Source organism: Ranitomeya variabilis, chromosome 7 (genome assembly GCF_051348905.1).
Source record: "Ranitomeya variabilis isolate aRanVar5 chromosome 7, aRanVar5.hap1, whole genome shotgun sequence".
Classification (NCBI taxonomy): domain Eukaryota; kingdom Metazoa; phylum Chordata; class Amphibia; order Anura; family Dendrobatidae; genus Ranitomeya; species Ranitomeya variabilis.
In genome coordinates this window covers 184,140,034-184,162,217 of record NC_135238.1, presented here as the reverse complement: position 1 = coordinate 184,162,217, position 22,184 = coordinate 184,140,034, and the positions used below count along the sequence as shown (strand labels likewise).

The window sequence follows — 22,184 nt, the reverse complement described above, 5'->3', positions numbered from 1 at the left end:
AACTCAGTGCATTTAGGCATGTAGACATGGTCAAGACAATCTCCTGCAGTTCAAACCGAGCATCAGTATGGGGAAGAAAGGTGATTTGAGTGCCTTTGAACGTGGCATGGTTGTTGGTGCCAGAAGGGCTGGTCTGAGTATTTCAGAAAGTGCTGATCTACTGGGATTTTCACGCACAACCATCTCTAGGGTTTACAGAGAATGGTCCGAAAAAGAAAAAAAATCCAGTGAGCGGCAGTTCTGTGGGCGGAAATGCCTTGTTGATGCCAGAGGTCAGAGGAGAATGGGCAGACTGGTTCGAGCTGATAGAAAGGCAACAGTGACTCAAATCGCCACCCGTTACAACCAAGGTAGGCCTAAGAGCATCTCTGAACGCACAGTGCGTCGAACTTTGAGGCAGATGGGCTACAGCAGCAGAAGACCACACCGGGTACCACTCCTTTCAGCTAAGAACAGGAAACTGAGGCTACAATTTGCACAAGCTCATCGAAATTGGACAGTAGAAGATTGGAAAAACGTTGCTTGGTCTGATGAGTCTCGATTTCTGCTGCGACATTCGGATGGTAGGGTCAGAATTTGGCGTAAACAACATGAAATCTTTGGGATGTGGTGGAACGGGAGATTCGCATCAGGGATGTGCAGCCGACAAATCTGCGGCAACTGTGTGATGCCATCATGTCAATATGGACCAAAATCTCTGAGGAATGCTTCAAGCACCTTGTTGAATCTATGCCACGAAGAATTGAGGCAGTTCTGAAGGCAAAAGGGGGTCCAACCCATTACTAGCATGGTGTACCTAATAAAGTGGCCAGTGAGTGTATATATGTGTGTGTGTGTGTGTTTTGAAGATTATTTCCTTTGAAATCTACCGTATATACTCGAGTACAAGTTGACTCCCCTAATTTTGCCTTAAGTAACTGGGAAAAGTTAATGACTCCAGTATAAGCCTAGGGTGGAAAATGCAGCAGCTACCGGTTAATTTAAAAAATAAAAATAGATACCAATAAAGGTAAAATTAATTGAGACATCAGTAGGTTAAGTGGTTTTGAATATCCATATTGAATCAGGAGCCCTATATAATGCTCCATACAGTTCATGATGGACCCCATAGGATGCTCCATATTAGAATATGCCCCATATAATGCTGCAAAAATGTTGATTATGACCCCATAAGATGCTCCATAGAGACATTTGCCCCATACAATTATGCACAAATGCTGATTATGGCCCCATAAGATGCTCCATACAGACATTTGCCCCATACAATGCTGCACAAATGCTGATTATGGCCCCATAAGATGCTCCATACAGACATTTGCCCCATACAATGCTGCACAAATGCTGATTATGGCCCCATAAGATGCTCCATAGAGATATTTGTCCCCATATAATGCTGCACATGGCCCCATAAGATGTTCCATAGAAATATTTGCCCCATATAACGCTGCACATGGCCCCATAAGATGCTCCATAGAAATATTTGCCCCATATAACGCTGCGCATGGCCCCATAAAATGCTCCGCAGAGATATTTTTCCCCATATAATGCTGCACATGGCCCCATAAGATGGTCCATAGAGATATTTGCCCCATATGCTGTTGCTGCGATATAAAATAAAAAAAATCAAATGCTCACCTCTCGTCGCTCAGGCCCCCGGCACTTGCTATATTAATCTGTCCCCTGTTCCACCGTCGGCGCCGCTGTGTCTTCCACGTCCTCTGCACTGAAGTTCAGGCAGAGGGCGGCACGCACAATAATCGCGTCATCACGCCCTCTGACCTGAATGTCACTGCAGAGGATGCGGAAAACAGAGCGGCGCCGACGGTGGAACGTGGGACAGGTGAATATGCCCCCGTTATACTCGCCTGCTCCTGGTGCGGTCCCTGCACATCCCTGCTTCTCCGGCTCTGACAGCTTCTTCCTGTATTGAGCGGTCACATGGTACTGCTCATTACAGTAATGAATATGCGGCTCCACCCCTATGGGAGTGGAGTCGGGTCCATATTCATTACTGTAATGAGCGCTACCATGTGACCGCTCCATACAGGAAGAAGCTGCCAGGGCCGGTGAACCAGGGACGTGCAGGGACCACGCCAGGAGCAGGTGAGTATTATTAGACAGCTGCCGCTCCCCCACCCTGCCGACCCTGGGAATGACTCGAGTATAAGCCGAGAGGGGCAATTTCAGCCTAAAAAAAATGGGCTGAAATTCTCGGCTAATACTCGAGTATATACGGTATGTGTAAATGACAGAGAATTTCTCTATGTAAATCGAATGTTAAAATAGCATTGCAATCAGAAAGCAATCGCACTGCATTCTGATGTAAATCGGATGTTAGGTGTGAAAAATCAGATTGTACTTCCATGGAAAACATGTGACACTAGCATTACGCTCGTGCGGCTCCCGGCAGTGAGAAACGGACTGATTTTTTTTTTTTTATATACGTTCTGTGTGACTTCAGCCTTAGAGGGATATTGTAGTGGTTATTTTGCCACATTTGGATTGAATTATTTTTTGTATAACTTTAAAAAAAAAAAATGTTCTCACTTCGCACATTTTAATGTATATCCATGAAAGTATTTGTCTTTTAGGCTGTGTGCACACGTTGCGGAGTTTGCGCTATAAAAACGCATAAAAAACGCATACATTATACATCTCATCATTTAGAATGCATTCCACAATTTTTGTGCACATGATGCGTTTTTTTTCTGCGAAGAAAGCGCAGCGTGGTAAAAAACGCAGCATGTGCATTAATTTTGCGGATTTTCCGTGTTTTTTCCGCTATTTAATGCATTGGGAAGCGCCGGAAAAAGACGAGTCAAAAACGCGCAAAAAACGCATGCGGATTTCTTGCAGAAAATGTCCGGTTTTGCTCAGGAAATTTCTGCAAGAAATCCTGAACGTGTGCACATAGCCTTAATAAGGCTTTCTTAACTTGTGAGACCTGGATTCCTGTATGGATTAAATTTAAATGGCGATGTTATATTTCTCAGTCGCCCATGACAGCACTACCAGAGAGAGGGGATCTGCCCTTCAGGGACAGGAAACCTATAGGATAAAAGGGTGGTACCTCTCTCCTGCGTCAGTTTGGTTTCCTGTCCCTGACAAGGAACCCTCTAGGATTGGTACCTTGAAGATCCAGAGCCGACCAGTCGAGCTATGACGGCGGGGAGGCCCCTGTCACGGCTGGTGCGGTGTCCGCCGCCGCCACTGCTGGGACCGAGGGGTCTGCAGAGTGCTCGGAGGGAAGCGCGGCCGCCTCCCCGGATTGTGGTAGGGGTTTCTGAGACCCGGTATGTCTGTCTTCCGCATTCAAGCACTTCCTGATTCAGGGCCAGGCGCATGCGCATGGTGTGCGAGGTGCACCAAGATGGCCGCCGCCCCGGATCTAGTACATCTCTACTTCCGGGTCCCAGGCAGCACGCGCGTGTGCAGATGAATGCATGGGGATCAGCGCTTCCCGATGATGCATCCCTGGAGGAGGGGGTGGATTGGCGCCAAATTTCTCTTAAAAAGTCACATGGAAGTATCTCCTTGCTGCATGCAGTCCTAATAATGGAGGACAGCGATCAGCAGCTCCAGCCGCCACAGCAGTTACAGCCGCAGCAGCAGCATCATCACCAGCGCAAGCCGAATGCGGAAAGAAAGCGATCTTCTGCCGGCACCCGCAGTACTCGCTCCAGCAGCCATTCCACACCGCAGAGTAAAGGCTCCAGTATGGCTAACCAGCCGACACCACCGCCTTCGGATCTCATACAGGATCCTATACCTCCTCCAGAACCGGTACCTGTGGCTGCGCAAGATGGGTGAGTGATCTTCGTGAAATCAGAAATCTTTCTGAATATCACATCCATCATCTGCTGGCAGAGATGTGGGCTCAATTATTGAGCTTGCATCAAGGTCATAGTTGCCAACCGTCTGTAAATTTACAGATAATACATAAAAACCTGATGCTTTTCTCTGCTGTCCGTAGCATCCGGCAGAAAAAAACACCGTCCAGTGAATTTCCTTCCCCACCCCTGAAGTTTGTACTGTACATGCGCTAAAATGGCTGCCATGTGCAGTACAAACAGGACCTGTCCCGGAAGAAGACTAGAAAAGTCATGTGGGATCCTGAAGGGTGGTGGCAGAAAATGGCGGAATTCTGCTGCAAACCTTCCTGCTGCTGCTCCCGGCTAGCTGAGCTGATGATCTGGGACTCGATGCACTACAGGTAGGGGGGCCCGAATCCGATGCCAGCACGCTGGTGTCCGCTGCTCCAGTCTGCTTAGCGTCATTCTATCTGAGATGTCTCAGTGCAGAGTTCACGTTGATGTCACTACAGCGCGCTCTCTGTGCTGAGATGTCAGATAATCAGAACTTAGAATGTGCTGAGGAGACCTGACCGGAGCAGTGGACTCTGGAGCTCTGGCAGCGGGGAATACAACAGGGAGAAATGAGTATTTGTTGTTTTTCTTTTTTTAGAAATGTAGTAACATATGGGGCCCATTATTCTGTTCTAGATGGTGGCCCGATTCTAACGCATCGGGTATTCATTCTAGAATCTGTATGTATGTATATAGCAGCCACATAGTATATAGCACAGGCCACGTAGTATATAGAAGCCATGTAGTATATAGCAGACAAATACTACGTGGCCTGTGCTATATACTATGTGGCTGCTATATACATACATACATATTGTAGAATACCCGATGCGTTAATACAGGCCACACAATATATAACAGTGGCCACGCACTATATAACACAGGCCAAACAGTATATATCACAGCCCACGTAGTATATATCAGCCACGCAGTATATAACACAGGCGACGTAGTATATAACACAGGCCACGCAGTACATAACAGCCCACATAGTATCTAACACTGGCCACGTAGTATATCAGTGTGGGCACCATATCCCTGTTAAAAAAAAAATAAAAATATTAAAATAAAAAATAATTATATACTCACCCCCTGGGATCCAGCGAAGCTCTGGCGATGCGTGCTCAGCTGCCGCCATCTTCCGTTCCCAGGATGCATTGCGAAATTACCCAGATGACTAATTTCGCAATGCATCTCTGGGAACAGAAGAAGGCGGCAGCCGCGCGTGCCTAGGTGGACTACGGAAGGTGAGAATAGCAGGTTTTTGTTTTTTTATTATTTTTAACATTACATCTTTTTACTATTGATGCTGCATAGGCAGCATCAATAGTAAAAAGTTGGGGACACACAGGGTTAATAGCAGCGTTAACGGAGTGCGTTACCCGCGGCATAACGCGGTCCGTTACCGCTGGGATTAACCCTGTGTGAGCGGTGACTAGAGGGGAGTATGCTGGTGCCGGGCACTGACTGCAGGGCAGTAGGGAGGGACTAATCGAACTGTGGCCGTCGCTGATTGGTCGCGGCAGCCATGACAGGCAGCTGGCGAGACCAATCAGCGACGTGGGATTTCTGTTACGGAAGTTTCAGACAGACAGACAGACGGAAGTACCCCTTAGACAATTATATATATACACTCACTGGCCACTTTATTAGGTACACCATGCTAGTAACGGGTTGGACCCCCTTTTGCCTTCAGAACTGCCTCAATTCTTCGTGGCATAGATTCAACAAGGTGCTGGAAGCATTCCTCAGAGATTTTGGTCCATATTGACATGATGGCATCACACAGTTGCCGCAGATTTGTCGGCTGCACATCCCTGATGCGAATCTCCCGTTCCACCACATCCCAAAGATGCTCCACTGGATTGAGATCTGGTGACTGAGGAGGCCATTTGAGTACAGTGAACTCATTGTCATGTTCAAGAAACCAATCTGAGATGATTTTAGCTTTATGACATGGCGCATTATCCTGCTGAAAGTAGCCATCAGATGTTGGGTACATTGTGGTCATAAAGGGATGGACATGGTCAGCAACAATACTCAGGTAGGCTGTGGCGTTGCAACAATGCTCAATTGGTACCAAGGGGCCCAAAGAGTGCCAAGAAAAAAATTCCCCACACCATGACACCACCACCACCAGCCTGAACCGTTGATACAAGGCAGGATGGATCCATGCTTTCATGTTGTTTACGCCAAATTCTGACCCTACCATCCGAATGTCGCAGCAGAAATCGAGACTCATCAGACCAAGCAACGTTTTTCCAATCTTCTACTGTCCAATTTCGATGAGCTTGTGCAAATTGTAGCCTCAGTTTCCTGTTCTTAGCTGAAAGGAGTGGTACCCGGTGTGGTCTTCTGCTGCTGTAGCCCATCTGCCTCAAAGTTCGACGCACTGTGCGTTCAGAGATGCTCTTAGGCCTACCTTGGTTGTAACGGGTGGCGATTTGAGTCACTGTTGCCTTTCTATCAGCTCGAACCAGTCTGCCCATTCTCCTCTGACCTCTGGCATCAACAAGGCATTTCCGCCCACAGAACTGCCGCTGACTGGATTTTTTTCTTTTTTGGACCATTCTCTGTAAACCCTAGAGATGGTTGTGCGTGAAAATCCCAGTAGATCAGCAGTTTCTGAAATACTCAGACCAGCCCTTCTGGCACCAACAACCATGCCACGTTCAAAGGCACTCAAATCACCTTTCTTCCCCATACTGATGCTCGGTTTGAACTGCAGGAGATTGTCTTGACCATGTCTACATGCCTAAATGCACTGAGTTGCTGCCATGTGATTGGCTGATTAGAAATTAAGTGTTAACAAGAAGTTGGACAGGTGTACCTAATAAAGTGGCCAGTGAGTGTAGATTGAGAAATATATGGGGCCATTATACTGCATGCAGCGCAGCATTATATGGGGTCCATTCTGTATGGAGCATTAAATGGGGCCCATAGGGATGGCAAATTCAGAATACCAAATTACCCAGAGAGTAAATAAGTCCTAATTAAAGGATGCTTTAAAACATGGATTTTATTATACTTTGTTAAAAAACAGTGGTACATAAATTAAAAAAACACCCAACAGTGTGCCTGTTAATTCTCACTATTATAATCTCTTTAAAAAAGGTATAGCCCCAACCCTATGAGGAAGCTTGTTAGGTAAAACTTGTTGGGGAAGCTGTCATGATTCTCAATGGCAAGAGAACATAGCCCAGCATATATAAAGAACTAGCTCTTGGAAGATGGAATCTAAAACTGACCATGAACTAAACCTGCCGCACAACTAACAGTAGCCGGGTGGCGTGCCTACGTTTTATCCCTAGACGCCCAGCGCCAGCCGGAGGACTAACTAATCCTAGCAGAGGAAAATACAGTCCTGGCTCACCTCTAGAGAAATTTCCCCAAAAGGCAGACAGAGGCCCCCACATATATTGGCGGTGATTTTAGATGAAGATGACAAACGTAGTATGAAAATAGGTTTAGCAAAATCGAGGTCCGCTTACTAGATAGCAGGAAGACAGAAAGGGAACTTTCATGGTCAGCTGAAAACCCTATCAAAACACCATCCTGAAATTACTTTAAGACTCTAGTATTAACTCATAACACCAGAGTGGCAATTTCAGTTCACAAGAGCTTTCCAGACACAGAAACGAAACAACAGCTGTGAACTGGAACAAAATACAAAAACAAACAAGGACTAAAGTCCAACTTAGCTGGGAGTTGTCTAGAAGCAGGAACATGCACAGAAAGGCTTCTGATTACATTGATGACTGGCATGGAACTAACAGAGGAGCAAGGTTAAATAGCGACTCCCACATCCTGATGGGAACAGGTGAACAGAGGGGATGATGCACACAAGTTCAATTCCACCAGTGGCCACCGGGGGAGCCCAGAATCCAATTTCACAACAGTACCCCCCCCCTCAAGGAGGGGGCACCGAACCCTCACCAGAACCACCAGGGCGATCAGGATGAGCCCTATGAAAGGCACGGACCAGATCGGAGGCATGAACATCAGAGGCAGTCACCCAAGAATTATCCTCCTGACCGTATCCCTTCCATTTGACCAGATACTGGAGTTTCCGTCTGGAAACACGGGAGTCCAAGATCTTTTCCACAACGTACTCCAACTCGCCCTCAACCAACACCGGAGCAGGAGGCTCAACGGAAGGCACAACGGGTACCTCATACCTGCGCAATAATGACCGATGAAAAACATTATGAATAGAAAAAGATGCAGGGAGGTCCAAACGGAAGGACACAGGGTTAAGAATCTCCAATATCTTGTACGGGCCGATGAACCGAGGCTTAAACTTGGGAGAAGAAACCCTCATAGGGACAAAACGAGAAGATAACCACACCAAGTCCCCAATACAAAGCCGAGGACCAACACGACGACGGCGGTTGGCAAAAAGCTGAGTCTTCTCCTGGGACAGCTTCAAATTGTCCACTACCTGCCCCCAGATCTGATGCAACCTCTCCACCACAGCATCCACTCCAGGACAATCCGAAGATTCCACCTGACCGGAGGAAAATCGAGGATGAAACCCCGAATTACAGAAAAACGGAGACACCAAGGTGGCAGAGCTGGCCCGATTATTGAGGGCGAACTCCGCTAATGGCAAAAAAGCAACCCAATCATCCTGATCTGCGGACACAAAACACCTCAAATATGTCTCCAAGGTCTGATTAGTCCGCTCGGTCTGGCCATTAGTCTGAGGATGGAAAGCAGACGAAAAAGACAAATCTATGCCCATCCTAGCACAGAATGCCCGCCAAAATCTAGACACAAATTGGGTTCCTCTGTCAGAAACGATATTCTCTGGAATACCATGCAAACGAACCACATTTTGAAAAAATAGAGGAACCAACTCGGAAGAGGAAGGCAACTTAGGCAAGGGAACCAAATGGACCATCTTAGAGAAACGGTCACACACCACCCAGATGACAGACATCTTCTGAGAAACAGGAAGATCCGAAATGAAATCCATCGAGATGTGCGTCCAAGGCCTCTTCGGGATAGGCAAGGGCAACAACAATCCACTAGCCCGAGAACAACAAGGCTTGGCCCGAGCACAAACGTCACAAGACTGCACAAAGCCTCGCACATCTCGTGACAGGGAAGGCCACCAGAAGGACCTTGCCACCAAATCCCTGGTACCAAAGATTCCAGGATGACCTGCCAACGCAGAAGAATGAACCTCAGAGATGACTTTACTGGTCCAATCATCAGGAACAAACAGTCTACCAGGTGGGCAACGATCAGGTCTATCCGCCTGAAACTCCTGCAAGGCCCGCCGCAGGTCTGGAGAAACGGCAGACAATATCACTCCATCCTTAAGGATACCTGTAGGTTCAGAATTACCAGGGGAGTCAGGCTCAAAACTCCTAGAAAGGGCATCCGCCTTAACATTCTTAGAACCCGGTAGGTATGACACCACAAAATCAAACCGAGAGAAAAACAACGACCAGCGCGCCTGTCTAGGATTCAGGCGCCTGGCGGACTCAAGATAAATTAAATTTTTGTGGTCGGTCAATACCACCACCTGATGTCTAGCCCCCTCAAGCCAATGACGCCACTCCTCAAAAGCCCACTTCATGGCCAAAAGCTCCCGATTCCCAATATCATAATTCCGCTCGGCGGGCGAAAATTTACGAGAAAAAAAAGCACAAGGTCTCATCACGGAGCAGTCGGCACTTCTCTGCGACAACACCGCCCCAGCTCCGATTTCAGAAGCGTCGACCTCAACCTGAAAAGGAAGAGCAACATCAGGCTGACGCAACACAGGGGTGGAAGAAAAGCGGCGCTTAAGCTCCTGAAAGGCTTCCACAGCAGCAGGGGACCAATCAGCAACATCAGCACCCTTCTTAGTCAAATCAGTCAATGGTTTAACAACATCAGAAAAACCAGCAATAAATCGACGATAAAAGTTAGCAAAGCCCAAAAATTTCTGAAGGCTCTTAAGAGAAGAGGGTTGCGTCCAATCACAAATAGCCTGAACCTTGACAGGATCCATCTCGATGGAAGAGGGGGAAAAAATGTATCCCAAGAAGGAAATCTTTTGAACCCCAAAAACGCACTTAGAACCCTTCACACACAAGGAATTAGACCGCAAAACCTGAAAAACCCTCCTGACCTGCTGGACATGAGAGTCCCAGTCATCCAAAAAAATCAGAATATCATCCAGATACACAATCATAAATTTATCCAAATAATCGCGGAAAATGTCATGCATAAAGGACTGAAAGACTGAAGGGGCATTTGAAAGACCAAAAGGCATCACCAAATACTCAAAGTGGCCCTCGGGCGTATTAAATGCGGTTTTCCACTCATCCCCCTGCTTAATTCGCACCAAATTATACGCCCCACGGAGATCAATCTTAGAGAACCACTTGGCCCCCTTTATACGAGCAAACAAATCAGTCAGCAGTGGCAACGGATATTGATATTTAACCGTGATTTTATTCAAAAGCCGATAATCAATACACGGCCTCAAAGAGCCATCTTTCTTAGACACAAAGAAAAAACCGGCTCCTAAGGGAGATGACGAAGGACGAATATGTCCCTTTTCCAAGGACTCCTTTATATATTCTCGCATAGCAGCATGTTCAGGCACAGATAGATTAAATAAACGACCCTTAGGGTATTTACTACCCGGAATCAAATCTATGGCACAATCGCACTCTCGGTGCGGAGGTAGTGAACCAAGCTTGGGTTCTTCAAAAACGTCACGATAGTCAGACAAGAATTCAGGAATCTCAGAGGGAATAGATGATGAAATGGAAACCAAAGGTACGTCCCCATGAGTCCCCTTACATCCCCAGCTTAACACAGACATAGCTTTCCAGTCGAGGACTGGGTTATGAGATTGCTGCCATGGCAATCCGAGCACCAAAACATCATGTAGATTATACAGCACGAGAAAGCGAATAATCTCCTGGTGATCCGGATTAATACGCATAGTTACTTGTGTCCAGTATTGTGGCTTATTACTAGCCAATGGGGTGGAGTCTATCCCCTTCAGAGGTATAGGAGCTTCCAGAGGCTCTAAATCATACCCACAGCGTTTGGCAAAGGACCAATCCATAAGACTCAAAGCGGCGCCAGAGTCGACATAGGCGTCCGCAGTAATAGATGATAAAGAACAAATCAGGGTCACAGATAGAATAAACTTAGACTGTAAAGTGCTAATAGAAACAGACTTGTCAAGCTTCTTAGTACGCTTAGAGCATGCTGATATAACATGAGTTGAATCACCACAATAGAAGCACAACCCATTTTTTCGTCTAAAATTCTGCCGTTCGCTTCTGGACAGAATTCTATCACATTGCATATTCTCTGGCGTCTTCTCAGTAGACACCGCCAAATGGTGCACAGGTTTGCGCTCCCGCAGACGCCTATCGATCTGAATAGCCATTGTCATGGACTCTGTTGTGAATTCGCTTTTTGCTCCCTCTAGTGGTTACTAGTTTTTTGGACTCTGGTTTTTCTGTCATCCCTTTTATCCGCACCTGGGTCGTTAGTTAGGGGTGTTGCTATATAAGCTCCTTGGACCTTCAGTTCAATGCCTGGCAACGTAGTTATCAGAGCTAGTCTGCTGTGCTCTTGTCTACTGATCCTGGTTCCAGTTATATCAGCTAAGTCTGCCTTTTGCTTTTGCTATTTGTTTTGGTTTTTGTATTTTTGTCCAGCTTGTTCCAAATCTATATCCTGACCTTTGCTGGAAGCTCTAGGGGGCTGGTGTTCTCCCCCCGGACCGTTAGACGGTTCGGGGGTTCTTGAATTTCCAGTGTGGATTTTGACAGGGTTTTTGTTGACCATATAAGTTACCTTTCTTTATTCTGCTATCAGTAAGCGGGCCTCTCTGTGCTAAACCTGGTTCATTTCTGTGTTTGTCATTTCCTCTTACCTCACCGTTATTATTTGTGGGGGGCTTCTATCCAGCTTTGGGGTCCCCTTCTCTGGAGGCAAGAAAGGTCTTTTATTTTCCTCTACTAGGGGTAGCTAGATTCTCCGGCTGGAGCGTGTCATCTAGAACCAACGTAGGAATGATCCCCGGCTACTTCTAGTGTTGGCGTTAGGAGTAGATATATGGTCAACCCAGTTACCACTGCCCTATGAGCTGGATTTTTGTATTCTGCAGACTTCCACGTTCCTCGGAGACCCTCGCCATTGGGGTCATAACAGTTTGCCAGGCCAGTATTAAATGTTTAATGCATTGTAGAAGAGGGATTATAAGAAAGAAGATTCTGAGTTTTTTTTTTTTTCTTCTTCCCCTTTACCTCAGAGTGGCTATGCTTGCTGCAGACATGAATGTCCAGACCTTGATTACAAGTGTGGACCAGCTGGCTACTCGTGTGCAGGGCATACAAGACTATGTTATCAGAAATCCTAGGTCAGAACCTAAAATACCGATTCCTGAACTGTTTTCCGGAGACAGGTTTAAGTTTAGGAATTTCGTGAATAATTGTAAATTGTTTTTGTCCCTGAGACCCTGTTCATCTGGAGACTCTGCTCAGCAAGTAAAAATTGTAATTTCGTTCTTACGGGGCGACCCTCAGGATTGGGCTTTTTCGCTGGCGCCAGGAGATCCGGCATTGGCTGATATTAATGCGTTTTTTCTGGCGCTCGGTTTACTTTATGAGGAACCCAATCTTGAGATTCAGGCAGAAAAGGCCTTGCTGGCTATGTCTCAGGGGCAGGACGAGGCTGAAGTGTATTGCCAAAAATTTCAGAAATGGTCTGTGCTGACACATTGGAACGAGTGTGCACTGGCCGCTAATTTCAGAAATGGCCTTTCTGAAGCTATTAAGAATGTTATGGTGGGTTTTCCCATTCCCACAGGTCTGAATGAAACTATGGCACTAGCTATTCAAATTGACCGGCGGTTGCGGGAGCGCAAAACCGCAAATTCCCTCATGGTGTTGTCTGAACAGACACCTAATTCTGTGCAATGTGATCGAAAAACCGCAAATTCCCTCATGGTGTTGTCTGAACAGACACCTGATTTAATGCAATGTGATAGAATCCTGACTAGAAATGAGCGGAAAATTCATAGACGCCGGAATGGCTTGTGCTACTACTGTGGTGATTCTACACATGTTATCTCAGCATGCTCTAAACGTATAGCTAAGGTTGTTAGTCCTGTCACCGTTGGTAATTTGCAACCTAAATTTATTCTGTCTGTAACTTTGATTTGCTCACTGTCGTCTTATCCTGTCATGGCGTTTGTAGATTCAGGTGCTGCCCTGAGTCTTATGGATCTGTCATTTGCTAAGCACTGTGGTTTTACTCTTGAACCATTAGAAAATCCTATTCCTCTTAGGGGAATTGATGCTACGCCATTGGCAGCAAATAAACCGCAGTATTGGACACAGGTTACCATGTGCATGACTCCTGAACACCGCGAGGTGATACGTTTCCTGGTTTTACATAAAATGCATGATTTGGTTGTTTTAGGGCTGCCATGGTTACAGACCCATAATCCAGTCCTGGACTGGAAGGCTATGTCAGTCTCAAGTTGGGGCTGTCGTGGTATTCATGGGGATTCCCTGCCTGTGTCTATTGCTTCTTCTACGCCTTCGGAAGTTCCGGAGTATTTGTCTGATTATCAGGATGTCTTCAATGAGTCTGAGTCCAGTGCTCTGCCTCCTCATAGGGACTGTGACTGTGCTATAGATTTGATCCCAGGCAGTAAGTTTCCGAAGGGAAGACTGTTTAATCTGTCGGTACCTGAACATACCGCTATGCGTTCATATATCAAGGAGTCTCTGGAGAAAGGACATATTCGTCCGTCTTCTTCCCCTCTTGGTGCTGGATTCTTTTTTGTGGCAAAAAAGGACGGATCTTTGAGACCTTGTATTGATTATCGGCTTTTAAATAAGATCACTGTCAAATTTCAGTATCCTTTACCGCTGTTGTCTGACTTGTTTGCCCGGATTAAAGGTGCCAAGTGGTTCACCAAGATAGACCTTCGTGGTGCGTACAACCTTGTGCGCATTAAGCAAGGTGATGAATGGAAAACCGCATTCAATACGCCCGAAGGTCATTTTGAGTACTTGGTGATGCCTTTTGGGCTTTCCAATGCGCCTTCAGTTTTTCAGTCCTTTATGCATGACATTTTCCGGAAGTATCTGGATAAATTTTTGATTGTTTATCTGGATGATATTTTGGTTTTTTCTGATGATTGGGACTCGCATGTGGAGCAGGTCAGGTTGGTCTTTAAAATTTTGCGTGAAAATTCTTTGTTTGTCAAGGGCTCAAAGTGTCTCTTTGGTGTACAGAAGGTTCCCTTTTTGGGGTTCATTTTTTCCCCTTCTGCTGTGGAGATGGACCCAGTCAAGGTCCGAGCTATTCTTGATTAGACTCAGCCCTCGTCAGTTAAGAGTCTTCAGAAGTTCTTGGGTTTCGCTAACTTCTACCGTCGTTTTATCGCTAATTTTTCTAGCATTGTGAAACCTTTGACGGATATGACCAAGAAGGGCTCCGATGTAGCTAACTGGGCTCCTGCTGCCGTGGAGGCTTTCCAGGAGTTGAAACGCCGGTTTACTTCGGCGCCTGTTTTGTGCCAGCCCGATGTCTCACTTCCCTTTCAGGTTGAGGTGGATGCTTCAGAGATTGGAGCAGGGGCCGTTTTGTCGCAGAGAGGCCCTGGTTGCTCTGTTATGAAACCTTGTGCCTTTTTCTCTAGGAAGTTTTCGCCTGCCGAGCGAAATTATGATGTGGGCAATCGGGAGTTATTGGCCATGAAATGGGCATTTGAGGAGTGGCGTCATTGGCTCGAGGGTGCTAAGCATCGTGTGGTGGTCTTGACTGATCACAAAAATCTGATGTATCTCGAGTCTGCTAAATGCCTTAATCCGAGACAGGCCCGCTGGTCATTGTTTTTCTCCCGCTTTGATTTTGTTGTCTCGTATTTACCAGGTTCAAAGAATGTGAAGGCCGATGCTCTTTCTAGGAGCTTTGTGCCTGATGCTCCTGGAGTCGCTGATCCTGTTGGTATTCTTAAAGATGGAGTTATTTTGTCTGCTATTTCTCCTGATCTGCGACGTGTGTTGCAGAGATTTCAGGCTGATAGGCCTGAGTCTTGTCCACCTGACAGACTGTTTGTCCCGGATAGGTGGACCAGCAGAGTCATTTCCGAGGTTCACTCCTCGGTGTTGGCAGGTCACCCGGGAATTTTTGGCACCAGAGATCTGGTGGCCAGGTCCTTTTGGTGGCCTTCCTTGTCAAGGGATGTGCGGTCATTTGTGCAGTCCTGTGGGACTTGTGCTCGAGCTAAGCCTTGCTGTTCTCGTGCCAGCGGTTTGCTCTTGCCCTTGCCTGTTCCTAAGAGACCTTGGACACATATCTCCATGGATTTCATTTCTGATCTTCCGCTATCTCAGGGCATGTCCGTTATCTGGGTGATATGTGATCGCTTCTCCAAGATGGTCCATTTGGTTCCTTTGCCTAAGCTGCCTTCCTCTTCCGATCTGGTTCCTGTGTTTTTCCAGAACGTGGTTCGTTTGCACGGCATCCCTGAGAATATTGTGTCAGACAGAGGATCCCAGTTCGTTTCCAGGTTCTGGCGATCCTTTTGTAGTAGGATGGGCATTGACTTGTCGTTTTCGTCTGCTTTCCATCCTCAGACTAATGGACAGACGGAGCGAACCAATCAGACTTTGGAGGCTTATTTGAGGTGTTTTGTCTCTGCTGATCAGGACGATTGGGTGAAATTCTTGCCGTTGGCTGAGTTTGCCCTTAATAATCGGGCTAGTTCCGCCACCTTGGTTTCGCCTTTTTTCTGCAACTCTGGTTTCCATCCTCGCTTTTCTTCGGGTCATGTGGAGCCTTCTGACTGTCCTGGGGTGGATTCTGTGGTGGATAGGTTGCAGCGGATCTGGAATCATGTGGTGGACAACTTGAAGTTGTCACAGGAGAGGGCTCAGCGCTTTGCCAACCGCCACCGCGGTGTGGGTCCCCGACTACGCGTTGGGGATTTGGTATGGCTTTCTTCCCGCTTTGTTCCTATGAAGGTCTCCTCTCCCAAATTTAAACCTCGTTTTATTGGGCCTTACAAGATATTGGAAATCCTTAATCCTGTGTCTTTTCGTCTGGATCTTCCTGTGTCGTTTGCTATTCACAATGTATTTCATAGGTCCTTGTTGCGGCGGTACATTGTGCCTGTAGTTCCTTCTGCTGAGCCTCCTGCTCCGGTGTTGGTTGAGGGCGAGTTGGAGTACGTGGTGGAGAAGATCTTGGATTCTCGCCTCTCCAGGCGGAGGCTTCAGTACCTGGTCAAGTGGAAGGGCTATGGTCAGGAGGATCATTCCTGGGTGGTCGCCTCTGATGTTCATGCGGCCGATTTAGTTCGTGCCTTTCATGCCGCTCATCCTGATCGCCCTGGTGGTCGTGGTGAGGGTTCGGTGACCCCTCACTAAGGGGGGGGTACTGTTGTGAATTCGCTTTTTGCTCCCTCTAGTGGTTACTAGTTTTTTGGACTCTGGTTTTTCTGTCATCCCTTTTATCCGCACCTGGGTCGTTAGTTAGGGGTGTTGCTATATAAGCTCCTTGGACCTTCAGTTCAATGCCTGGCAACGTAGTTATCAGAGCTAGTCTGCTGTGCTCTTGTCTACTGATCCTGGTTCCAGTTATATCAGCTAAGTCTGCCTTTTGCTTTTGCTATTTGTTTTGGTTTTTGTATTTTTGTCCAGCTTGTTCCAAATCTATATCCTGACCTTTGCTGGAAGCTCTAGGGGGCTGGTGTTCTCCCCCCGGACCGTTAGACGGTTCGGGGGTTCTTGAATTTCCAGTGTGGATTTTGACAGGGTTTTTGTTGACCATATAAGTTACCTTTCTTTATTCTGCTATCAGTAAGCGGGCCTCTCTGTGCTAAACCTGGTTCATTTCTGTGTTTGTCATTTCCTCTTACCTCACCGTTATTATTTGTGGGGGGCTTCTATCCAGCTTTGGGGTCCCCTTCTCTGGAGGCAAGAAAGGTCTTTTATTTTCCTCTACTAGGGGTAGCTAGATTCTCCGGCTGGAGCGTGTCATCTAGAACCAACGTAGGAATGATCCCCGGCTACTTCTAGTGTTGGCGTTAGGAGTAGATATATGGTCAACCCAGTTACCACTGCCCTATGAGCTGGATTTTTGTATTCTGCAGACTTCCACGTTCCTCGGAGACCCTCGCCATTGGGGTCATAACAGGACTCATTCAGACCCGCAGGCACAGGGAACCCCACCATAACATCCTTAATGGCATCAGAGAGACCCTCTCTGAAATTCGCCGCCAGGGCGCATTAATTCCACTGAGTAAGCACAGACCATTTACGGAATTTTTGGCAGTATATTTCAGCTTCATCTTGCCCCTGAGATAGGGACATCAAGGCTTTTTCCGCCTGAAGCTCTAAATGAGGTTCCTCATAAAGCAACCCCAAAGCCAGAAAAAACGCATCCACATTGAGCAACGCAGGATCCCCTGGAGCCAATGCAAAAGCCCAATCCTGAGGGTCGCCCCGGAGCAAGGAAATTACAATCCTGACCTGCTGTGCAGGATCTCCAGCAGAGCGAGACTTCAGGGACAAAAACAATTTGCAATTATTTTTGAAATTTTGAAAGTACGATCTATTCCCCGAGAAAAATTCAGGCAAAGGAATTCTAGGTTCAGACATAGGAGCATGAACAACAAAATCTTGTAAATTTTGAACCTTCGTGGCGAGGTTATTCAGACCAGTAGCTAAACTCTGAGGATCCATTTCAAACAGGTGAACACAGAGCCATTCAAGGATTAGAAGGAGAGAGAGAGAGGAAGGCTGCAATATAGGCAGACTTGCAAGTGATTCAATTATGAGCACACTCAAAACTGGAGAGAAAAAAAAAAATTTCAGCAGACTTCTTTTTTCTCTCCTTTCTCTGCCAATTAATTTAACCCTTTTTGGCCGGTCAAACTGTCATGATTCTCAATGGCAAGAGAACATAGCCCAGCATATATAAAGAACTAGCTCTTGGAAGATGGAATCTAAAACTGACCATGAACTAAACCTGCCGCACAACTAACAGTAGCCGGGTGGCGTGCCTACGTTTTATCCCTAGACGCCCAGCGCCAGCCGGAGGACTAACTAATCCTAGCAGAGGAAAATACAGTCCTGGCTCACCTCTAGAGAAATTTCCCCAAAAGGCAGACAGAGGCCCCCACATATATTGGCGGTGATTTTAGATGAAGATGACAAACGTAGTATGAAAATAGGTTTAGCAAAATCGAGGTCCGCTTACTAGATAGCAGGAAGACAGAAAGGGAACTTTCATGGTCAGCTGAAAACCCTATCAAAACACCATCCTGAAATTACTTTAAGACTCTAGTATTAACTCATAACACCAGAGTGGCAATTTCAGTTCACAAGAGCTTTCCAGACACAGAAACGAAACAACAGCTGTGAACTGGAACAAAATACAAAAACAAACAAGGACTAAAGTCCAACTTAGCTGGGAGTTGTCTAGAAGCAGGAACATGCACAGAAAGGCTTCTGATTACATTGATGACCGGCATGGAACTAACAGAGGAGCAAGGTTAAATAGCGACTCCCACATCCTGATGGGAACAGGTGAACAGAGGGGATGATGCACACAAGTTCAATTCCACCAGTGGCCACCGGGGGAGCCCAGAATCCAATTTCACAACAGGAAGCTATGTGTTAGTTTTAGATAGCACAAGTGATGCATGTTTATCCTAGGGATAGAGACTCTAACCCCTAAACTGCAGTCATGGTGGATATAGTATTGCTCTGAATAGGGATTAGATTGATGAATTAATAAGATTGTTTGTGTATTCCTCCCTTTCCTTATCCTCCTGCCTATTTTGGTAAGTGCTGTTGTATGATAGTGGTAATCAGTTATCCCTCTTTTGTATTTGTGTCTTGTTTCCCTTACATTTCTGTACCAAACCCCATGGGGTAGGGGAGGGGACAGATTAGGGTTTAACAAGATCATAGTAAGGTACCCCTGAGACAGGGATAGTTAAGATCCCAGTTCCAGGGACAGTTTTAAGGCCCCATCTCACATAGCGATTTACCAACGATCACGACCAGCGATACGACCTGGCCGTGATCGTTGGTAAGTCGTTGTGTGGTTGCTGGGGAGCTGTCACACAGACAGCTCTCTCCAGTGACCAACGATCAGGGGAACGACTTCGGCATTGTTGAAACTGTCTTCAACGATGCCGAAGTCCCCCTGCAGCACCCGGGTAACCAGGGTAAACATCGGGTTACTAAGCGCAGGGCCGCGCTTAGTAACCTGATGTTTACCCTGGTTACCAAAAAAAAAACAAAAACAGTACATACTCACCTTCTGATGTCCGTCAGGTCCCTTGCTGTCTGCTTCCTGCTCTGACAGTGCCGCCGTACAGTGAGAGCAGAGCACAGCGGTGACGTCACTGCTGTGCTGTGCTCTCACTGTACGGCCGGCAGACAGTCAGAGCAGGAAGCAGACGGCAAGGGACCTGACGGACATCAGATGGTGAGTATGTACTGTTTGTTTTTTTTTACATTTACACTGGTAACCAGGGTAAACATCGGGTTACTAAGCGCGGCCCTGCGCTTAGTAACCCGATGTTTACCCTGGTTACCAGTGAAGACATCGCTGGATCGGTGTCACACACCGATTCAGCGATGTCAGCGGGACCTCAATGACCAAAAAAAGGTCCAGGCCATTCCGACACGACCAGCGATCTCACAGCAGGGGCCTGGTCGCTGGTACGTGTCACACATAGCGAGATCGCTACTGAGGTCGCTGTTGCGTCACAAAACTTGTGACTCAGCAGCGATCTCGCTATGTGAGACGGGGGGCTCTAGTCCCCTCTCCCTTACTTCTGTCACAGCGTGACACTTACATACTGTATAATGGGCCCCAAATTGTCTTCCATACAGTGTAATGACGCCATATAGTCCCCAATACAGTATATAATGGTCCCACATAGTCCTCTATACATTATAATGGCCGCACTTAGTCCATACATTATAATGGGCTCCACATTGTCATCCATACAGTGTAATGACTCCACATAGTCCTCTATACAGTTTATTGGGCCCCTCCATACAGTATAATGGGCCCCAAATAGTCATCCATACAGAATAATGGTCCTCACAAAGTCTTCCATACAGTATAATGGCCCCACATAGTCCTCCATACAATATAATGGCCCCTAGAAGTACTCCATATGGCATGATGGTCCCCACATTAAAAAGAAAAATACTCAGCTCTCGCCAGTGTTCCAGGCTCGACAGCTAGTACTCTGAAGCTCTTCACTGCACTGCACAGCTGGAGCGCAATAGAGATGTTATCACACCCGCTGCACTGAGACATCAGATGCAGAAGGAGAATTATGGCTGAGATCCCTCATTCATTATTACCGTATTTTCCGGCGTATAAGACGACTTTTTAACCCCTAAAAATTGTCCCAAAAGTCGGGGGTTGTCTTATACGCCGGGTACGGGTGCACAGAGCGATCCTGGATGGTTCCCAGGGTCTGGAGGAGAGGAGACTCCTTCAGGCCCTGGGATCCATATTCATGTAAAAAATAAAGAATAAAAATAAAAAATATGGATATACTCACCCCTCCGACGGACCCTGGGCCTCAGCGGTGCAAGCGTCTGCCTCCGTTCCTAAGAATGCAGTGAGTGAAGGACCTTCGATGACGTCGCGGTCACGTGAGTGGTCACGTGACCGCGACGTCATCGCAGGTCCTTCACTTACACGCCGTATAAGATGACTGGGCGTATAAGATGACCCCCGTCTTATACGGCGGGTATATCCCAAATTCCATATTTTATAGGGAAAAGTTGGGGGTCGTCTTATATGCCCAGTCGTCTTATACACCAGAAAATATGGTACCTTCAACTGTATTGGAATCCAGGATGCTGAACAGTTGAAGGAGTGATGCCGGGGAGGTGGCAGGGATTGGTGCGAACATCGTGGTCAAAATAGAATCACCCTGCCAGACAGATTTGGCCCATAGGCCTGAGTTTGACATGTGGTTCAAAACATACTGGGCTTCATGGAAATATTAAAATATGGGTGGACAACTTTTCTCACATGACATTTATATCAGAAATGAATGCCATAAAAAGAAAAAAAAAATGCTTCCGACCTCACAAAAAAATAGCATGTATCCCAAAAATGCAACATCTCCAGACAAAACATTGCTTAAATAATGCAAAAATAAAACAGTGCGTTTAAACCCCTTAGGCTACGTTCACATTTGCATTGTTGGGCGCAGCGTCGGCGACGCAACCAACAATGCATGTTGCGATGCATGCGTTGTCATAAGATCCTACAGATCGGGACTTTTGGCGCAGAGAAAACGCTACAAATAGCGTCCCCTGCGCCCTGTCTTGTGCGTCTATATGACACATGCATCGTAAAACGCAGTACAGCGCATACCGGCGCATGTCCATGCGCTCCCCATGTTAAAGATAGAAGCGCATGACGTATGCGTCGACAACGCTGCGCCCAACAACGCAAATGTGAACGTAGCATTAATATGTCTTTCTACTGACCTGAGATATAAGAGACTAGCATCCCCATACAAGTGACAATCCAGCAGCTGTCTGCTGTACACTATAGCTGACCACTTGCTGTATCAGCCACGATAAGTGTTGGCACTGTCCATATCTGTTTATCCCCTTAGATGCTGCTGTCTATAGTGACTACATCATATAAATGGTTAACAGATTGTCGGCGCTTCAGCTTTAATCTCATCGGCACTCTGAGATCATGATTGTGTGATCCTGATGTTTGCCATAGCAATTCACGGCCAAATAGCGGCCTAAAGGTACCTTCACACATAACGATTTCGTTAACGATATCGTTGCAACGTAACGCTTTTTGTGACGTAGCAACGATCCCGCTTAACGATCTCATTATGTGTCACAGCGACCAACGATCAGGCCCCTGCTGGGAGATCGTTGGTCGTAGGGAATGATCAGGACCTTTATTTGGTCGCTGATCACCCGCTGTCATCGCTGGATCGGCGTGTGTGACGCCGATCCAGCAATGTGTTCACTTGTAACCAGTGTAAATATCGGGTTACTAAGTGCAGGGCCGCGCTTAGTAACCCGATATTTACCCTGGTTACCATTGTAAAGTTAAAAAAAAAACAGTACATACTCACATTCTGATGTCTGTGACGTCCCCCGCAGTCAGCTTCCCTGCACTGACTGTCAGCGCCGGCCGTAAAGCAGAGCACAGCGGTGACGTCACCGCTGTGCTCTGCTTTACGGCCTGCGCTGACACAGTCAGTGCGGGAAGCTGACGGCGGGGGACGTGACAGACATCAGAATGTGAGTATGTAGT

General features: G+C 46.8%; 2 protein-coding genes across 2 annotated transcripts in view; one reads left to right on the top strand and one right to left on the bottom strand.

The window, feature by feature from the left end:
* Positions 1-22,184, bottom strand: part of LOC143784332 (NEDD4-binding protein 1-like) — a 385,710-nt gene that overhangs the window by 254,265 nt on the left and 109,261 nt on the right. The gene's annotated exons all lie outside the window — the stretch shown is intronic.
* On the top strand, positions 11,376-15,054 carry LOC143784333 (uncharacterized). The gene is made up of 2 exons (XM_077272510.1): positions 11,376-13,094; positions 13,800-15,054. Exons 1-2 carry the CDS (start codon positions 11,972-11,974, stop codon positions 14,216-14,218), a joined length of 1,542 nt encoding a protein of 513 aa, XP_077128625.1. The 5' UTR covers positions 11,376-11,971; the 3' UTR covers positions 14,219-15,054.

Excerpts from the sequence above, each read along its gene's own strand:
- LOC143784333 (XM_077272510.1), top strand. The coding sequence starts at position 11,972 with ATGAGCTGGATTTTTGTATTCTGCAGACTTCCACGTTCCTCGGAGACC. Across the intron at positions 13,095-13,799 it reads CATGGCGTTTGTAGATTCAG|GTGCCAAGTGGTTCACCAAG; the intron begins GTGCTGCCCTGA and ends CCCGGATTAAAG.